Source organism: Vulpes lagopus, chromosome 11 (assembly GCF_018345385.1).
Source record: "Vulpes lagopus strain Blue_001 chromosome 11, ASM1834538v1, whole genome shotgun sequence".
Taxonomy (NCBI): Eukaryota; Metazoa; Chordata; class Mammalia; order Carnivora; family Canidae; genus Vulpes; species Vulpes lagopus.
In genome coordinates, this window is record NC_054834.1 from 67,650,793 (window position 1) to 67,671,995 (window position 21,203).

At 49.6% G+C, this 21,203-nt stretch overlaps 1 protein-coding gene across 1 annotated transcript in view; it reads left to right on the top strand.

Annotated features, from left to right (window-relative positions):
- Window positions 1-219: 219 nt before the first annotated feature.
- The window catches only part of SYT13 (synaptotagmin 13), a 45,405-nt gene continuing 24,421 nt past the window's right edge, over window positions 220-21,203 (top strand). Inside the window, exon 1 of the mRNA XM_041773321.1 lies at window positions 220-451. Within this exon, the coding sequence (XP_041629255.1) occupies window positions 269-451 (183 nt within the window). The 5' untranslated portion in view covers window positions 220-268. The remainder of the gene's footprint in view (window positions 452-21,203) is intronic.

Sequence of the window (21,203 nt, forward strand, 5' to 3'; positions counted from 1 at the left end):
GGCAGCGGGAAGGACGGCCCGAGGCGCCCCCGAGCTCGCACCCATCGCGACGGGGGCTGCGGTCGGGGTGGGGGTCTGGTCACGTGTCGGAGGGAGGGGTGCGGCTGACGTGGAGCTGAGAGCCGGCCTCCTCTGACGTCCTCGCAGCCGCCCTCCCCCCCCCCCCCCCCAGGCGGCGGGAGAGCAGCCGGCGCCCCATCCCCATCCCCATCCCCATCCCCATCCCCGAGCTGCGGCGGCAGACGGCCCCGCGCGGGGAGCGCGCACCATGGTGCTGTCGGTGCCCGTGATCGCGCTGGGCGCCACCCTGGGCACGGCCACCAGCATCCTCGCGCTGTGCGGGGTCACCTGCCTGTGCCGGCACATGCACCCCAAGAAGGGGCTGCTGCAGCGGGACCGGGACCCCGATCCCGAGAAGGCGAGGCCCGGCGTGCTCCGGGCCGCCCAACAGGTGAGCGGGCGCGGCCCCGGCCTCCCGGCGCGGTGGGGTCCGTGGGGGGTCCGCGGGGCGTCCGCGGGGCTGCAGGGCCCGACCCGGTGCCGACAGCCGCCCCTTTCTCTGCGCCGCCGAGCGAGGCGGGGAGGAGGGCGGAGAACCGGCGCGAGGACCCGCGACCCGCCGAGGGGTCCACAAGGCGGGGTGGGGGGAGGATGGGGGCGCGAGAGGAACGGGTCGGCCAGCACTAAGGGGAGGGGGGCGAACGGGAAAGGGGGCTTGGGCAGGAACGGGGCTGCAGGGGGAGTTGAGCCGCTGGGAGGGAAGGGGGAGCTTGCAGAATTGGGGGAAGAGAGATGGGGCGGGAGAGAGAAGTTGGGGGGTCTGATGTGGGGAAAGCACTGAGCCGAGGAGGGGGAAACGAGAGGGGAGGTGGTTGCTGCTCCAGTGGGAGCTGGAGATGGGGCAGCTGGGCAGCAGGGCGGAGAGAGCCTGGGGTCTGGGGGGAGGCTGGTGGATCTGGGGGAGCCTGAAGGACCTGCGCCCCCTCCCAGCCCTCAGTTCCCTGCAGCCAGAGGGGCTTGCTGTGGTCTCCCCTAGGATATCTCTGAAGATACCCCTAGGAGAGCTTTTAACCACCCCCCCATTGGCTTGTACCCAGAGCCCCTTGGGGCAGGAAATGGGTGGTGTCCCCATTGTACAGTGCGGCAGAAGGGGTCTAGGGAAGACCCCTTTGGAAGGAGCCCCCTTACACAGGACACGTTCCTGAGGTGGGGAGTGCAGAATGCCCCGTGGGGACCCGGAGGAAGAGTCTTGCTGGGGTGTTTGAGGAAGGCTGGCCCTGCTGACTTAACGACTTCCCGAGGCTCCGCTGGATCCCTTGTGGAGCTCATAGGTCTGGAAGAGGCACAAAAAAAATGCTGTGATCCCACCTTCCTTTTTCCAATCAATTATTCAAAAGCTCTGAGACTCAGTGCTTGGGGCCTCTGTCAGTCACCGGGTAGTGAAAGGGGAAGGAAATGGCTGCTGTCCTTGAGGCACTTACAATCCCAGAAAAGTGACATTGACACTGGCAGGAACAGGAGCCAGCAAGGCATCAGGACACGGGACCCTTCTAGAACCATCTGAGGTGGGAATGGTGGGCTCTCCACCCGCAGGGGGTTGAGGGCATGGATGAGCCCTTCAGAAGTGGTAGCCTGCTGCCTCTCACCCTTCTCTCCCACCCAGCTTTAGGGGAGGGCCATGGTGCCCTTCACAGAGATGGCTCCTCAGGCTTTAAGGGAAGGCCATTGTGCCTTTCACAGAGGTGGCTCTTCAGGCATTGTCCCCGTCCCCTTCCCAGAGAGAAGCGCTGGGGAAGGAGTTGGTGTGAATGACCTCTGGAATCCCTTCCAGCTATGTTTTATTGATGACCAGTAGCCCACACAAGGACCAATAATTTGTTAAAGACACCCCAGCTCTTGTCTCTTCTCGGCTCAAGCCCCCCCCCAACTCCTCGATGAGCTCGGTAGAAGTCCTAGCTAACTGTTACATAGCAAGCCCTCTGCGTCAGCCACCGTTCTACGTGCTTTATTCCTAATACACTTAGCAAGCCCATGAAGGACATGTGTGATGATCCTTAATTAAAGAGGAAGCTAAGGTTCAGAGAGGGTAAGTGACTTGCCCAAGGCCACACAGCTAGAGAAGTTTTAGAGCTGGATGGATTCTTGCCAAGCTGGTCTGCTTCTGGAATCCGTGCTGTTAACCACTCCACTCCCTCACGTGCTTGATCTGGCAGGTGTCTACCGCTCCAGCCCAGCTCATGCCCCTTGTCCAATCACCTGAAATCTCACCTTCTGTGCATTTACAATCCTTCATAAAGACGACCTCGTCCCCCCAGCTTTCATGGCCATTTTCCTCTGGTTTTTCACACAGATGTCTTCTTCTCATCCCTAAGCCTCTTTCTGTTTAAATTTCCCCTTCTCCAGAGGATTTTGTCTCCCGCCATATGGAACAAAGTACCTCCTCCTCTATTGTCCTTCCAGTTCTTTCATAGTACTCGTTATAACTGGTTGTGATCCTTTGTGTCCACTTACTTGTATGCTATGAATTTCCAGCATCTCCTCAATGTCTGGAACCTAGCAGGTGTCTAATAAGAAACTGTTGACAAGTAAAGGCATCCCCATGTCCACTTGGGATCATTGCCGGAGTCACTTCTCTCAATGTGAGTGCACGCACCACGCCTTTGTAACACTGTACTGCTAGCTCACTAGGGCCACGGCAAACATTTGCGGATACATGAGGCCCCATCCTTCATATTCCCTCATCTGGTTCCCTCAGTGACAAGGATTAGGGCAACCCGGGCTGAATCTGTGGGCCCATATGTGGTGTAGAGGAGATCTCACCATACTGGTTTGGCTGCCATTGTGCTCAGACTGATTCAGCCACTGACCCAGATAGAGTAAACTGTGAAAAGCCAACACAATTACCGTTTCAAAATAAGTAAAGGAGGTGGTGTTAGGGGTGGCAGGTGAGGGCAGGGTGATGGAAGGGACACATGCTGACAATGAAGGGAGGAGTCGGGGAAGGCTTTTGGAAGGTGTTCCTGGAAGGAAGGGCATTGGGCTTAGGAACTGGATTCCAGACTCCCATACACTGAGAACCGCATGTCCTTAGGATGCAGAGGGACCACCCGGGTCTCTATAAGTTACCGGTTGCAGTTCCTGGAAAAATTCCTTGGATATTCAGGTCTCATATGGTTGGATGAGGTTGTTGAAGTTTATAGTGCTTTTGAGAAGAGCTTGGAAGTTGCCCTGGGGTTTCTTAACCTGAAGTCCAAAGACTTCCCTATGGGGTCTGCAGATAGAATTTAAGAGGTCCGTGATCTTGGATAGGACAAAGTGACACCTCTGTTTTCACTAACTTCTAGCTGAATCTTAGCATTGCCTATGAGGAGGAGTATCAACAAGGCAACCACAGGAGTGTTAACAATATCTGTGACTCGGTCCCCAAGGGAAATCACAGGTAGTTTCGAGGCAACTACAGCTGTCGTGGATACTCCACAGGATCGTTTATGTTCATCGCCAGTTCTCAATCATTGCTGCTTATTAAATCTCCTGCCAGATCCTGTTAGTGAACGAATGGATGAAGAGGCACACATAGAGCCATCTCACAAGCTGATTTTATTAGATGTTCCTCTGTAGTCCGATGTCTTTGATTTGCAAACATTCTGAGGATGTGTCCAGAGGGCTTCTCTGGAGAGCTAAAAGAATTCGTGGAACAAAAAGAACCCAGAATCTCTGCTAATAAGCGGGAGGACGGCGAGGGCAGGAGCTGTCCATCATCCATCACCTTTCATGTCTCCGCGCTGGCTTCAATTCATAGTTTGTCTTTGCCTTGCCAAAATACACTCTCTGGACCCTTCATCCTGCCTTCCTGGACAATCCATCGCCCTCACCCAGGTGCCATCCTTTAGGGGGGAACACAGGGACTCAGTTTCCCTACAGTCCACTCATGGTCTGGCAGGATCGCCTAGGGCCTCATTCACTGCTGTCATCCCAGCTTTCAAAGCTTGGTGGTTAGGCAGTGACCAGGGAGCCTGAGTGAGGAAACAGGGCAGAGAGCAGCAGGATGGGTGTGCACGCACATGCATGTGAGCATCTTCCCTTTATCACTGCTTCAGAATCGACTATTGAAAGGCAGCCAAGCCCCCTTGGTTCCAATTTCCTTTTCTGCACAGGCTTCCACTCACCTTATTCCTGAGGCCCTTCAGAAGAAGCTCTGTTTTTGGCTAACCGAAGTAATAAAGAGTGAGCATGGAGAACTGCTCTTTCCCACTGCTCAGACCCCCTGACACCCATCACTCAGCAGGAGTCTTGTTTACAGAAAGCTTTGGTTTTAATGTCTGATTTTTCTCCCCGCACGGTGCTTACCTTGTTGTACTCTCAAAGTGAATCTTCTTGAATGTGTCTCAGAGGTCCCCAGGGTGACCCTGGTGCTGTCCCCTTGCAGCTAACATGTGGTCAGAGGCTTTAGCCAAGTTGCTTGGACCCTCGGCAGGGTTCCATGCCTCTTCTCTCCATATTCCCCGGGTCCTCACTGCCATTCACCACCAAACTATACAGTCCTATTCTCCCTCCAGTAGAGTGGGTTTCCATGGAACGCTGTCAGTCTGTTCGGGCTGTGATAACAAAATGCAGACTGGGCAACAAAAAATGGACTCTCTTAGTTCTAGAGACTGGAAAGTCCCAAAACCAAAGCTCCAGCAGATTCAGTGTCAGGCAAGAGCCCATTCATAGACTTTGCCGTATCCCCCCTTACCTCCCCCTTCACCTGGGGGGAAAGGGCCAGGGAGCTGGCTGTGGCCACTTGTCTAAGGGCACAGGTTCCATTTATGAGGGCTCTACCTTCGGGACCTGACCATCTCCCAGAGGCCCACCTGCTAGTAGTATCTCCTTGGGAGCTAAGTTTCAACAGATGAATTTGGGGAGGGACACGGACATTCAGACTTTAGCAAACATGAAAAAATTAATTCTAGGTTTTTATTGATAATATCAACAAGTGTTGAGTTTGTATACAACAATAAAGGTAGAGAGAGGGATCCCTGGGTGGCTCAGTGGTTAAGCGTCTGCCTTTGGCTCAGGGCGTGATCCTGGAGTCCCAGGATCGAGTCCCACGTTGGGCTCCCTGCATGGAGCCTGCTTCTCCCTCTGCCTATATCTCTGCCTCTCTGTGTGTGTGTGTTTCTCATGAATAAATAAGTAAATAAAATCTTTAAAAAAAAAAAAAAAAGGTAGAGAGAAATCTCTCCCCCAAGATCAGGGAGTGCATTTTTCATCATTCTTGTGTCCCTGACTATCTAGTGTGATGCTGGGCCCCTGACAACCCTCGAATGTACATTGTGAATGAAGTTGTCACATTGCGACATACGCTGAGGAAGAGCAAAGGCACAAAGAAGGGCAGAGCAGGAAGGTTTTATCTCCACCAGATTTGAAGTTAAGCCCAGTTTATGTTCGGTCTTGCCACTGGGAGCAGGCGATGGCCTGGAGGTGGTAGGACAGCTTCTGCAATTTTGTTCACATTCCGCTTCTTGATGGGGATGGGATGCTAGTCACCCGAGCATGTTGTTCACTTTGTGAAAGAAAATTCACCCAGCTCCATATTTATGATTTGTACACTTTTCTCGAAATAGTTACCATTAAAATTTTTCGTGCTGTGATAGGTTTGTAAACATTAACTTAGTATCAAATCACTATTTTTTCTCCCCAGAAGGACTTATGGGCTATAATCAAGAGACATGGCCCTCTTTGTGTGTAAGTGTGCGTGTGCATGTGCGTATGAGTATGTGTGAGTGTGTGTGTGCATGCGTGTGTCTGTGTGTGTATGTGTGTGTGTGTGTGTGTGTGTAATCCATCACATACAACCTCCCTGGCCCTGTCTGTTCTCTGCTGCTCCTCCTGGGGCCCCCTCTGTTTTGGGAATTGGGCCTCAAGACCATCAGCGTGGCCCTCCGCCTTGTTTCTCTCTTCCTTGGACCCCTGGAGCCACATTGTCTCCAATCACACGTCTGAATTCAGACTTACCAGAGTGTGGATGGGTCAGAGCCCATTTGCTGCATTTCATTAGCTAATAAGTTCCTTTGTTAAGGGGGGTCCCTGGGTGGCTCAGCGGTTTAGCGCCTGCCTTTGGCCCAGGGTGCGATCCTGGCGTCCCGGGATCGAGTCCCACGTCAGGCTCCCGACATGGAGCCTGCTTCTCCCTTCTCCTGTGTCTCTGCCTCTCTCTCTCTCTCTCTCTCTCTCTCTCTCTCTGTCTATGATAAATAAATAAATAAATTTTTTTAAAAAAGTTCCTTTGTTAACAGTCAGTGAGATGCAGCAACGAAGAGGTAGGCATGTGCTCTTCCTGTTGAGTGAGGAGACAATGAAGCCAGCAATTGCCATGAAGCGTATTACGATGGGGCAGGTGCAGGGGACATGGAAACCCTTCGGAGGGGCATCCCCACCTTCAGCTCAAAGGCCTTTCTTCTGTTCTGGCTGGGCTGCTCTGCCGAGGTCTCCTCTGCTCCTCCGTGGTCACAGGAGGCCCCATGAACTGTTAACACCACTCCTGGAGCCGATGCGACTCTGGGCTGCTCTAAGGTCTGCCCTCTGTGGATTCTTACCCTTTATTTTATTTATTTTATTTTATTTTATTTTATTTTTTAAAATAATTGACACTTATGTTTATTGAAACTGCGCTCACCCCAAGCATAGATACCATGTGTCCCCATAGAGCACTATTACCATTCCATGGGTCATATTCCCTATGCTGTACCTTTCACCCTGTGACTTTTTTTTTTATTGGAGTTCAATTTGCCAACATATAGCACAACACCCAGTGCTCATCCCATCAAGTGCCCCCCTCAGTGCCCGATTCTTACCCTTTTAAAGGATTAATTTCTCAGCTGATCCCCTAGCTGGCAAACTCTCCTGTTCATATTAAGAAACAGACAAAAAACAAGCATTTCCATAGAGTAATAGTTAACAGTGATAGTGTAACTAACTTCTGTGGGCTTCTATATGTGTGCCGGGCTGTCTCTAACCATACTAATTTTATCTTCACGATAGCCCTATGAAATATGGGGAATTATTATTTCCATCTTACATATGGGAAAAGTAAAACACAGCAGCACACTGAAGCAACGTTTTGTGGCAGAGCTGGGAATCAAATTTAGGAAGTCTGGCTCCTGATCCCACACTTTTGACCAGGAGGCTGGAGGTTAGCAGAGAAAAGCTACTAAAAATGACACTTGAACCACTTTGTTTCCCCAGATAATGGCATCAAAGTGTCAAAAGTATGCATTTTTTTTTTTTTTTTTTTTTTTTTTTTGCAGGTCAGCTTCAGAAACCTTTCCCAAAGCCTGAGATGGCTTTGTAGCCTCTTATGTCCATGACGCTTCAGTCACTGGGTGCAGCCAGGGCCCTCCGGGGAGATTGACACGGTAAACATGTTTGGGCTGGTTGCTTAGCAACATGGAAGACAGTATGAATTTTTCATCAAAAAATTAGCATAGATTATTTCAGAGAGATGAGCACACACCCGCCAGAAACACCAGGCCCTTCCAAATACAATGTGGACGCTAAGTCTGTGTCCACGATCCCTTCCCAGCCGTAGATCCCAGACCCAGCACATCTCCTTCCTTCCTCGTTTCTCCTTTGATGGAGATTGTAGATAATTCAGGGGCCCGGCTCTTCTCTTCATGAGACTGACAGTTCACGAGCACCTCGTGTTAACATCATGAGAAAAAAATCACTGCATCTTTAGACATTTTCAGATTTTCAGATGCTGGCCCTGGTTCCCAGCAAGTACCTGGGGTGCAAGAAGAGGAATAGACAGGCCGTTGGAGCGTGATGGAAGAAACACCAGAGGAGAAATCCGAGGGGAGTAAGGCAAAGTCAGAAGGAAGGGCAGAGATGAGGCAGACGGGGAAGCAGCAGACCCAGAAGACAAAGAGGAGGCAGGATAAAGAGTGGCTGGCCATCCCAGAGTCGGAGGCCGGCAGGAGAAATCAGAACTCCCAGAGACGACCCGCACTGTTGGACCTTCAATCTTCCAGTGATCAGTAACCATGCACAGCTCAGTGTTACTGCGTTCACTCCCTCCGGAGCTATTTCTTGCTAACAAACATTGGGAAACCTTGCCTTGAGGATGGAGAATAGCTTCATGGGGATAAATGTTAAGAACCAAGGGATTCTCTGTGTACACATGCACACAAAGGGCCCTCGATAGCCAGTTTGTTAAGAAGCAATGTATTCCTAGATTTCTGAAACCAAACAGATGAAAAGGCTAGATATATTCCTTCCTCTCCCCTCCATCCCTCCCTTTCTGTCTTGATTATGTTTGTTGAGCACATACTGTGCTCGAGGGTGGGGGTATAGTAGTAACTGCTCCTGCCTCAATAATATGCTCACCCATCCTCAGCCCTCCTGAAATTTATGTTGTAACGGGGGAGACCGGACTTAATAGAAGAAGAGCCCACATAAGTGAAAATGCAATAGTGGTAAGTGGTGTAAAGAGAAAGTTCTAGTGCTATGAGACTGTAAGGTGGGCCTGACCCAATCCGGAAGGTCAGATAAGACTTTCCTGGACAGAGTGATGGCTACAATTGAGAGCTGAACTGGAAGGGGAGTTAACCAGGGCAATGGAGAGGAGTGTGAGGGTTCCAGACAGAGGAATGGTCCGTGCAAAGGTCCTGTGACCGAAATCTAGCATGTAGGAGGACTTTACCAAAAGGTCAATGTGCCTGAAGACCAGAATGCAAGGCAAGGCCTGGTGTATGATGAGGCCAGGGAGTGGACTGGGCCAAGCAAGGCATTGTAGACAGTAGATAGGTTTGCTCATTTCTTTTTTCTTTTTTAATATTTTATTTATTTACTCATGAGAGACACACAGAGAGAGAGGCAGAGACACAGACAGAGGGAGAAGCAGGCTCCATGCGGGGAGCCCGATGCAGGACTTGATCCCATGGATTGAGTCTTCAGGATTACACCCTGGGCCGAAGGTGGTGCTAAACTGCTGAGCCACCTGGGCTGCCCATCATTTATTTTTTCATTCACATATGGAACTTGATCAATGCCTGTATGAAGCAGACTGAATAGAAGAGACCAGATAAGTGAAAATGCACTTAAAATGCACTTAATACAAAGGTTATAGTTATTTTCAAAACTTTAAACATTTTTTAAAAGATTTTATTTACTTATTTGAGAGAGACTGAGAGAGAGAACCAGCAGGGTGAGAGGCAGAGGGAGAAACAGACTCTTGGCTGAGCACCGACGCTATGGCTCAATCCCAGGACCCTGGAATCCTCATAACCTGAGCCAAAGGCAGACACTTAACCGACTGAGCCACCCAGGTGCCCCTCAAAACTTTTTTTTTAAATTGAGGTGAAATTCATATAAAATTAACTACTATTCCAGCACTTTGTTCTCAGCTTCATCCAGCTCTAAAACGTCTTTGTTACCCCTGAAGGAGACTCTGCACCTATTACGCAGACATGCATTCAATTCCCGTCTCTGTTCCCACCCCTGGCAACCACCAATCTGCCCTATGTCTTTGCAAATCTGCCAGTTCTGGACGTTTGACATATTTGGAGTGATAAAATATGTGACCTTTTGCATCTGGCTCTCTCTCACTTAACATTGTGTTCTCAAGGTTCATCCACGTTGTGGTTTGTACCAGGACTCGATTTCCATGGCTGAGTAATATCCCAGTATGTGTATAGTCCTCATTTTGTGTCTCCTTCATTGGCCGACGGGCATCTGGATGGACGGTGGCTAGAGAGGGCCCTTCGTGTGCACGTGCATGCTGGTTCTGACATGTACGTGGAGAATCCCTTAGTTCTTGACATTTCTCCTCTTAAAGCTATCCTCCATCCCCCAAACCAACATTTCCCAATGCTTGTTAGCAGCCTTCTGGTTAATGTGAATATGTGGCTGTGGACGTCCCTCCACGAGTATTTGTTTGACAACCTGTTTTCACTTCTCCCAAGTACATACCTAGGAGTAGAATTACTGCATCCTTTGGTAATTCTATGTTTAACTTTTGGAGGAAACGCCAAACTGTTTTCTATAGCAGCTGCACTATTTACATTCCCACCAGCAATGTATGAGACTTCCAGTTTCTTCACATTCTTGCCAACGGTTGTGAGTTTCCTTTTTTTGTTTTTTTGTTACAGCCATCCTAGTGGGTATGAAGTGGTATTTCATTGTGACATTTTTTAGGCTTTTAATTTTTTTTTAAATCCAAACTCTTTTTTTTTTTTTTTTTTTTGAGAGAGAGAGAGAGAGAGAGAGAGAGAGAGAACCAGCAGTGGGTCAGAGAGAAAGGGAGAGAGAATCCCAGCAGGCATCAGGTTTTTAGCCAGGGGCTTGATCCTATGACCCTGAGATCACAACCTGAGCCGAAATCGAGAGTCAGACTCCCAACCAACTGAACCTCCCAGGTGCTCCCCCCCACCCCTTATCCCGCTACTGCAAACTCTTATTTTTAAGGTGTTCATCAGTATCTGGCAAGTTTTTAAAACATTTCCTCTCTGTGTGGAATGCCCATGACCATGAATCCACAAGGACACACCTGTAAAAATATTTCATTGCTTCTGAGTCTTATAGGAGGAGTGCTGTGTGGGGCAGTCCTGGCTCCCCAGTTGAAAGAGCATGCTTGCACCTGCTGCTCCACCCTTTAAATACATTGCATGTTATCACTGTCACATTCCCCACCCTTCCCCCTTGAGCTTTAGCCCTCATGGGTTCTAATCAGCTTCACCTGTGTACCTGGAGTCCTAAAAAACCCAGGTCCAGTTGAGGGGATTTACTATCTTTCACTTTCATTTCCTTACGTATCGACATTATCAGACCAGTGCGATGCCACAGGAGGACCCTTGGTCCCCCGTGGTGTCAATTTGCTGCACACGCACGCAAACCTTCCCACTGAGGAGCTCCCCTAGTGTTAATTAGGTAAAAGGTGTTTTAATTGATGTATATTATAGAAAATCCCTGGGAGATTTTTACATGATGTTTAAGAGTGTGATATTTTGGGAAGTTGATTGAGATTTTTGGGGGGACTCGGAATGCATTATAACTTTTCTCATTTAAAATAACAATATCAGGGGGATCCCTGGGTGGTTCGGTGGTTTAACGCCAGCCTTTGGCCCAAGGCACAATCCTGGAGTCCCGGGATCGTGTCCTGCATCGGGCTCCCAGCGTGGAGCCTGCTTCTCCCTCTGCCTGTGTCTCTGCCTCTCTCTATCATGAATAAATAAATCTTTTAAAAAAAATAAAATAATATCAGAGAGTGCACTCTGAAATTTGCTAGCTAGCACCTTTCCATGAAGAGATCAGAGTCAAATAGTAGTCGCGTACATGAATATGAGTAAGTAAAGGGGTGGGGAGTGTCCTATAAGAATTTTGTGGAAGTCTTCATCCACCTGGTGTAGACCTCAGGGCACTTTGCCATATCTCATGGGCTCCCCCTGCCCTCCACTCAGTAAGTCCAAGATGGATTGCTCCTTCATAGGGAAACTGAGCAGGGCTGGCAGATGGCCAGAGAACGAGGAGAAATGTTGAATGGCTTCCTAGGTCAAAGGATGGGTGGATGGGTGGATGGATGGATGGATGGATGGGATCCATCAGGCTACTGCCTCTGCTTGCAACCCAAATAAAAATCCCAAGCGCGAAGAGGAAGGTGCCAACCTTGCGGAGGCATCTCGGTGTTCACCTCTAGTGACACAGCAGGGAATGGAGACATGCCTGGAGGGCGTGGCGGCCTCGTCTTCTGTTCATTTTCCTCCCTTCCCAGTCTCTGTTCACTTGGCTAATATCGGGGACAGTTTAAGAACCTTCAGCTGTGAAGCCAATGGGTTAATGCCTACAGTAGAGCATGTTTTACTTGAAAGAGCATCATCCACCATGACGTTTTGGATTTGCTGCTAAGAAAGGTGTGATGAGAGGGGTGTGGCTTATTGAGGCAGGATAGTGGAGACTTTGCTTTCCAAATAGAGTGAAGAGTCCTCTTTGTAGAGGACAGAGTTTGAAGATGAATGTCAGGTTGTGGGAAAGCCATGTGGCTGGGACATAGAAGACATCATGGGAACATCTGTAGATGTAGAGTGATTTCTGCTTGCTCTCAGCTCGTTCTGAGAGCTGACCCCCTCCTCCCTTCCCACAGCCCATCCTCAAGCATCCTGGGAGGCATTTTGGTTTCCAGCTCAGTTCCTTCACTTAGAAGAAAGGGCAAGTCCATCAGAGAGACACAGTGAGGGCAGCGTGGCACATCAAGGCACGAGACCCCATAGCAAAACAGCAACAGTGATATGAAGGGCTTTGGGGCACGGTCCCTGCAGTGCACCCTCGGGAGGAGCACCTCTCTTACCTTTCAAGTGAACAGATCCTTTAAGTAGCAACATGATGGTTGCCCTTTGCTCAACAACCTCATTGCAAACCACGCAGAAACAAAGAACAGAAAGGAATGGACGTGAGGTTTGGTAACCCATTTGGAATCACTACATGGTAGACTTGCATTTGATTTTTGGGTACCTGCCAGGATTAGAGAGCTTAGTAACAATCGAGTTTTTTGAGATCCCTCAAAAGAGGAAATTGCTTCTTAGAATCTAGAAACTGATAAATTTTTTTTAAGATTACATTTATTCATGACAGATACAGAGAGAGAGAGGCAGAGACACAGGCAGAGGGAGAAGCAGGCTCCATGCAGGGATCCGGACATGGGACTCGATCCCAGGTCTCCAGGATCACACCCCGGGCTGAAGGTGGTGCTAAACCGCTGGGCCACTGGGGCTGCCCTAGAAACTGTTAATTTTATGATCAAGCTGCTGAGTTAGACTAGGAGACAGATTAGGCTTAGATCCCAAACTTTGAATTTAAATGTAGCCTCTACCATTTTCCTAAATGACCTTGACTGTTGTGAATCCTGCTTTTTTCATCAACAAGCAGGGATGATGATCGTGTTCTCTAAGGTAATATTAAAGGCTAAACGAGGTAACTTTTGAAAGCACCCCACAGACTCAGCACCTGGCACTACTCCGAGCATATTTTAAGTATCTCAAAATCGTTTTCTTATTGATCTTTTATGAGAGTAGTGATTCATGAGTATGTTCACTATGCAGGAAAGAGAGAGCCCATGAAAACGTTCCAGGTGTGAGAAATGAAAAGGCTTCCCTGAGGATGGGAAGGAGAGCATGAACATTCTACTTCTAGGATAGTCTTTCTTTTAAAAAACATTTTCTTGGCCAACTACTATGTACAAGGCATTGAGCACTGGGGACACTGCAGGAACCAGACAGACAACGTCTTTGACTTCCTGTAGCTCAGATTTAAGGGGTGGAGATGTTCACCACGCAGCTGTACAAGTGAATATAAATCTACAGCTGTGTTAGGTATGGTGAGGCAGGTAGGAGGGCTCCCAAAAAGTGATAGTTGGTTACTGCTCTGAACATCAACATTTTTGGAGACTCCTTTCAGTAAAAAAAATTTGAGCATGTGAACTTGTATATTGTGCATATTAATTCTTTATAACACGTATATGTATTCTTATATGTATTATATATATTACTCTACTAATAGATCATATACATAATAAAATATGCACAACATGAATCTTTTAAAACAATGAGATAAAAATAACATTATAAAGTGAAATTCTGTTATTTTTTTCCCATGCCCCAAATGAACTGTCTTGCATACCCTCCTGACATACAGTTAGTGGTATTTACTAGGTGAAGGTGTTGGGGATGACATTTGAAGTCTTCTGGGCATAGGGCATGTGCAAAGGCCCTGTGGAAAGAACAAATATCACTCAGGAGGGACTGGATGAAGGTCAAAGTGGGAAGAGTATCAAAAGCATAGGAGGGAGTGAGGTGAAGGGGCCAGTCAGGCCAGGGCAGAGCCATCCAGGGCCTTCTGGGCCACATGAATTATTTGGATATTTATCCCAAGAGCAGTGGAAGCTACTGAAAGGTCTTTAGTGAGATGTGCATGGCCCTATTTGGGCTGCGAAACCATCCTTCTGGATGGGGAAGAGTGGAAAGAGAGAGATCACGGGGAGGCCTGGAGAAAGACTGTGATGGTTTGGGCTGATATGATGGTGGCAGTGCTTTGGCGGGATATTTAGGAAATAGATCGACTGGCTTTGCTTATGGTTTGGGTGTGGGCTTCAGGAAAAGGGAGGAGTTAGGGATGACACCTGAGGTTTTTTACTTACCCAGCTGGACGGTGGTAGTAGTTAGCAAAACAGGGAACACTTAGCAATAGCGGGTTTGAAGTCACTGGGTTCACTTTTGTGTAAGGAAAGCATGAGGAGTCTTTGCACGATTTGCAAGAAGATGTCAATAGTGGGGGTGGTTTGGCAGGTCCAGAGCTCACGGTATGGCTGTGATGTATATTGGGGAGCCGAGGATGCAGGCTGGGGAGTCATCTATAAGAGGCAACCAACATAGCCATGAACACGGCTGAGACCACCTAGCCAGAGAGCAGAATGAGAGGGGAAAAGAGCCTGGGAAGTACCGGTGGACACCAGCATTTCATGAGAAGGACAAATGGCCAGAGAGGAAAGAGAAGAATCTGGAGAATGTGATGTCTGAGGAATAATACTAACAGGTGAAAATAAAAAAAAAAAAAAAGCTTTTTTAAGAGGATGGGAATCATCAAGTGTGAACCTGCCCCTGAAAAGTCAAGGAAGGTAGACCCGAAAAAAATCCATTGGAATGAGAGTGAAGGTCATTGGTGACCTTGGAGACCAACCGTGACCTTCCCTGGGCTGACAGGGCCCTTTGGGAACGACTTGTCACACCGACAGAGAGTGAGGACATGAGGAGGGCACCAAGTACTGGCAGTTGTTTTGAGGTGTGTGGAGAGGGCGAGGATGGTGGCTGAGTAGGGGACAAGGAGCCAGCGGACTGATGAGCACATTTAAAAGCTGCTGGGGGCTAGGGGATCCCTGGGTGGCTCAGTGGATTGGCTCCTGCCTTCGGCCTAGGGCGTGACCCTGGAGCCCCGAGATCGAGTCCCACGTCGGGCTCCCTGCATGGAGCCTGCTTTTCCCTCTGCTTGTGTCTCTGCTTCTCTCTCTCTGTCTCTCATGAATAAATAAATAAAATCTTTTTTTTTAATAAATAAAATCTTTTAAAAAAATGCTGCTAGGGGAGGAGTCAGTTGAAAGGGAAAGGTAAACATTCAAGAGAGAGGAAGAGAGAGCTGGTAAGGAACCCAAATGCCGTGGGGACAGGTGCCAGGCTGGGCTGGAGGGGCCGGTCCCCAGCAGGAGAGCGAGAGGCACCCCTACCGTCATGTAACAGGACTGGGGCGGCCACAGCGTCCCTCCGCCCACGGAGAGCAGGTGCATGTCTGTTAGGATGCGAGGGGGCCTTCGTCGTCCTGGCTGCTTCTTGTCTGTGGAGGAAGCTTGAGGTCCAAAATGTGGGTTCGGGGAAGGAGTTAGGGGGACAGTAGGATTGCGGGGCAGGGCTGGGAGCCAGTTTGAGGCTGCTGACCATGAATTTGTCGAGGGACCACCCCCCTAGAGCGACCTAGCATGGTGCAAGTCTGTCAGGTGTAGGCATCGCGGTGTAGCGGGTTCAGCCAGTGTTGGGGTGTTAGCACAAGGCATCAGGAAAGGGCAGGAAGGCCAGGGGGTCTTTACACTCTAAAAAGGTGTTGTTAAAATGATGGACCATGGGATCAAGGTGGGAAGGCTGCCAAGTGAAGAAGGGGGAGAGAAAGCACAGGGCTGCCTGGTGTGGAGGCTCTTTAGGGGTGGGAGGGAGAACAGCTGTGGGGGGGGGGCGGCAGTGGCTGGAAGAGGGGGCCGTGCCTGCAGGTGCCCTGACGGCAGAGTGCCCACCAGGGTCAGAGATGCCAGAAGCGTCCTTCGGTTCCCTCACCACAGTACAGAGAATGATCGACGGACTTGAATTATTAAGATCAGCTAGTTAAGTCAGCAGTTGCCCGTCCTGTGATGTCTCTGGAATTCTGCACGTTAGGGAAACATGAGATGCTAAGGAAGAAGCACCTTGAATCTGTAACTTCTGAAGGCCCTGGGGAGAGTCGGGCCGGCTGCCTGCCGTGGTGGGCTGTGCCCGTGGCTTCGTGTCCAGAAGGATTAGTATCTGAGGCTGCTGGTGTGTTTGCAGTGCCCTGAGCCGCTGCCTGAGATCCAGGCAACTGACGTGACTGCGTGAGTTGTCCCTGGCGGAGTCACGTCGGGGCCCCTGGCCTCCTCAGGAGCAGAAGGGTGACCCTGGCTGCCGCTGCCACTGGAGACCAAGGTCCCATGACTCCTCCAGGCGGCCTTTGCGAGGCTGCACTAATTGCAACAGTACGTGAAACGGTTATTGGATTAATAATTTATATTAATAATTAAGTTATGATCAAAATGACTATAGTAGGACAGCCCGGGTGGCTCAGCGGTTTAGCACAGGCTTCAGCCCAGGACGTGATCTTGGGGTCCCACGTCGGGCTCCCTGCATGGAGCCTGCTTCTCCCTCTGCCTGTGTGTCTGCCCCTCTCTCTGTCTCTCTCTCTCTCTCTTTCTATGTCGCTCATGAATAAATAAATAAAATCTTTTTTAAAAATGACTATAGTAAAATGATTTGATGTGATGCCGAGATGAGTGGAGGACATGAGGCACTCAGGCTTCGGGTTCTGATGGCAGTCTGTCCCTTGCTTGCTGTGCGATGGCGGGCTAATGACTTCACCTATCAGTGCGTCAGTGTGGCCATCTCTTAACTGTCATTGTCACTGAATTGTGGGGATTCAAATGGATGATCCAGCGTCCAGAACTTAGATACTGGGCTGGAAACCATCCCTTTGTACCCAGAGCACTCTCAGCATCCTCCACTCCCGCCCAATCTCACCCCCTTTCCCTAGCCTCCCCCTCCCCGTGCCCTGGCACCTGAAGGCCAGGTCCAGGGCTATGAACCGTGCCCAGCTGCTCCCGGCTCCTGGCAAGTCTCCATCCTGTGTTGTTTTCCTCCACCTCCTACACTTTTGTAAATACCTGCTTTATGAAACTCTCCTAAGTGGTCTGCTTTCAGTGTGCCTTCTGTTCCTGCCCAAACCCTTACTGATAGGGTTTTCAATGTTAGCTATTATTACCAGCCCTGATAATTAATAACGACAAAGGGAGAGTCTGTGCATCACCAAGAGGGGTTATACATTGGCAGAGGTCAGGGTCAACAGTGCTAAGGCACTGTTTGCACAAGGCTTCATTGTTTAGAACCTGCTTTCATTAGGCTCTGGCATGGTTCCCACTGGCCTAGCCTCCAGCATGGTTTACCCCTGCCTATCCTTTTTTTTTTTTTTTTTAATTTACTTATTCATGAGAGACACACAGAAACAGAGACAGAGACACAGGCAGAGGGAGAAGCAGGCTCCATGCAAAGAGCCTGACATGACAGGGGACTTGATCCCGGGTCTCCAGCATCAGGCCCTGGGCCGAAGACGGTGCTAAACCGCTGCGCCACCTGGGGTGCCCTACCCCCTGCCTCTCCTATCCGTAGTTATCTTTGAATGTTGGGCTGAGCCCCTCCTGCAGGAAACTTTCTCTGACCTCACAAACCATGAGAACCTCCTCGGTAGTCTTTTGCAGCTCATAGTCTAGACACCTGGCCCTTCAGGATTACCTTCAACACTTACTATCTTCTTATACATATGCAGCAGGGAAGCCACCTAGCTTTCATCTTGGGTGCCAGTTCTTACCCATTTGTAGCAGCTTCCGGAGCCCTGAGCTGAACAGGCCCTGTCTGAGCAGAGCAGGAAAGAATGTTTTAACTTATTAGTCATGTCTGCCACGGACACAGGAGAGTTCTAGCATGAGCAGTTCGTATTCCCCATATATGAAATATCTCGTCTGCACCATGGCATGGTCAACTTCCTGAGGGCGGGTTTTAAGGGCGCGTGGATACACAGTTAGTAGGCAAAAAGTGTGTGCAGATTTCTGTCTGGTTGGCTAGAAATGGGAGGGTTGGGGCTTAAAACCAAAATCTAAGGAGGATCTAATAAAACGGTCACGGTCCTGTTTGGAAGCCACACTTCACAACTTGGCTGTTTTTTAAACCACGAGGGTAGAAAATGAGGTGCTTTGCAAGTGTCTGCCCAGAAGTGGATGGATGTCTTCAGTTAGCGACTCTGTGCACTTGTATGCCACGCGGCATCACCTGTGATGGATGACGCTCACATGCTCAAGGGCCTTACAGAATTGTCTTGCTCTCCCACTAAGAAAAGCTTATCAGAATGCAAATGTGTGAAGGAGGTATTACTATGGGAATAACCTTGAATGTGCTCTGATTTTTTTAATGGGAAAAAGAAAGTATCAAATTTCAGTACTTTAGCTATTGTTGGTAATATATCTGCTTAAGGAAAGGTAAAACACTGCTGCCTTTGTCAGTAGTTTCATCGTCAAGCATTATAGAATCAAAAAAAAAAAAAAATCCCATAGGTGTTCTGAAGGAAGATCCTGAATTCAATGCCAAGGAAACCGGCCTATCACCAGATTTCTCAGCCTTTCATACCCAAATGACGTTCCAGCATTAGAGACCTGGCACCCACAGATAAGAAAGTGAGAAAAAGTGTCTGATATATTCAAACGGACAGTTGCTTAAGGCCACAGAAACCAACATGAAATGTCTGTGTTCTCATCCTACAGAAATTGTTGATGATGCAGCATTGAGATCTTCCTCCTATACATGGACACAGTTTCACAGAAAGACTTTGAAGGCCCCAGGAAACCAATAGAGGGGGTGCAGGGGGCAGATTCTGACTGTTAAAAGCTGGCTGAGATTGTGCTGGGATTCAAACCCACTGGCCACAGCCCTGCTATAGCAGCTGGAGATGGGGGATGAGGATGGGGGAATTGGGGTAACAAGACTGAGTTTGAACCCCTGGCTACTGACCAGAGAGGTTTTTCTCTGACCTTGAAAACCATCCTGGCTTTGAAACAATGCTTATGACGGATGCTGATGATGTGACAACATAGTGTTGCCATTGTCTTGGCTCATGTCACAGACCAGACATATTTTCAGCACAAAGGATGCCAAGCCCGTATCCAAAACTGAGAGGAATAACAAAGCTGATGCCCAAACATCCAGACACTTCATTTAGAAAAAAAAAAAAAAAAAGGCCCAGACAACTGGGTGATGAGGGGAGTGGGGTTATCAGTCTAATGGTACGGGGCCTGCCAGCAAATCAAAAGCAACTAGCTGGACCTCTCCATTTCCACCTCTTTATGGGCTGGTATCCAGAGACAGCCCCCGGAGAGCCATGTCCTGCGGTGTCATGGTCAGCAGCCCTGGCTGTGGGTGGACCTGCTTCCAAGGCCAGAGCAGCCCTACGTTTGCTGCAGGATCTTGGACAAGTTGCAAACTCTTGAGCCCCATTTTCCTCCTTTGTGAAGAACTAGGTTTCTTCACAACTAGGTTTTTATTTATTCATATTAGGGTGTAGAATAGGGAAAGTATTAGGCACTTACCTCTAGGGTTGTGTGAGGTTGTGTGAGGTAAAGTCTGTAGTGCTTCGAGGAGCATGGGGCATGCACGCAGACAGTGGTCAAGAGATGGAGGCCAGCGCCCTTCAGGCACCGTGATGTGACCAATGGCGTCAATGCAGGGACCACCTAGGAGACAGAAATCTCTAGGCAGGATCTGGCCATTTTTCGGCTTCCAGTCCCCCAGAATTGTTTCGTTTTTTAAAATTCTGCTTATTCTGGGAAATGTTGGGAGAACGGCAGTGTTCGCTGCCCCTCCTCTTCAGGAGGCTTTAAGCTTTAGTTGTAGCCACAGCTCTCCGAACACACTGAGGCCTTTCAAGCCACGGCCTCGGTCCAGATTGCCCTCCCCTCACCTCTCCACTGTCAAACCGCTGCTCCTGCTTCCAGGAGTGCCCAACCCAAAGTCAGAGCCTCTGCATCTTCCTGAAAACCTCCTCCCTTCAACACACACAGCCCACCCTGAGATCTGCTCCCCCCCGCCCAGCAATTCGATGTGCTCCTATAAACTCTGTCTCCCACTGCTGATCTCATCATAGCACTTATTACTATATGAATACCCCCCCCCCAACTGCCTACTCCTCCCCGCACACGCAGTGTGGGCAGGCAGGGACCAGCGTCTGCCGCAGGCTCCGTCACATTGGGTTCTCCATCTCCAACAGTGACCGATGGAATGCATGAATGGACAGCTGGGGTCAGAGGGCACAGGTGGGACAGGGTCCCCCCCAGCCCCAGTGGCTTCTCCTTAGATCTACCCAACACCTTAGAAAGGTAACAGACCATCGTAGCTCTGGTTCCTTGGTCTCTCCCAGGCAGGGAAGCGCATGGTCAGGCTGTAAAGCCTGCAGGCTCCATAGTCACATGCTGGGGTTCGAGAACACTAGCCTTGCATCCCCTTCCCCCGCACCCCCCTCCCAACACCATCTGTCTCTGATATTGCCTTTTTTGCATCTAGTGACTTCTTGCTTTCTTCTCCACTGGCGATGCTCACCCCACAAAGGAAGTGACCGGACAGTGTTGTTCCTACAGCCGACCAGCATCTAGAGATTTCATAAATGTTGAACAGATGATTGAACGACTACCAGCAGGGAAAGGGTTGGCACTGGGCTGGCTGCTATTTTCGTTGTGTCTCACTCTTGTCCGGTGGAGAAGCACATTTACCCAACTGACAGCAAGGCTAATTCACTGACAAACCTCCTCGTCTATTGCATCTCCTGGTCTGTCGCATGAGGTACCAGCGAGGGGGTGGGGAGTGTCCTGGGCCCCCACAGAGGAGCCTTCGTAGGTTTTAAAATGACAAAGGAGGGGGAAGAAAGTAGGTGAGTCCCCAGGGAGGGGGATTTGAAAAGGGATGAGGGCACAGACTTGTAATAAACAGAAGAGGAGGTGTTGGAAGGGGTATTGAAAGATGTAACGGTGGCTGGGTTGCCATGGAAACACTGCGTGGTGCCTGGACCGGAAGACAAGCTGCTCCTTCGAAGTGAATTTCAACCTTGCAACTGGAAGTATGCCCTTCCCCAGCATACACCCTCCCCCGGGGCCTGACCCCCTGTGTTTGCCCATAAGCCTCTAAGAAGTAGAGGTCTGGTACCAGCAGTTCCTTTGGAGTGGGGGATCCACCAGACAAGTAGTTGCGGACCCGAGGGGACCTGCTGAGAGACAGGGAGGCTGTGTCCAGGAGGTGCTCACCACACCAAAGGCCGTGTCTACACCTATCCTACTTGAATTTCTGGGGCCTTTCCAAAACCGGGGTGTTCCC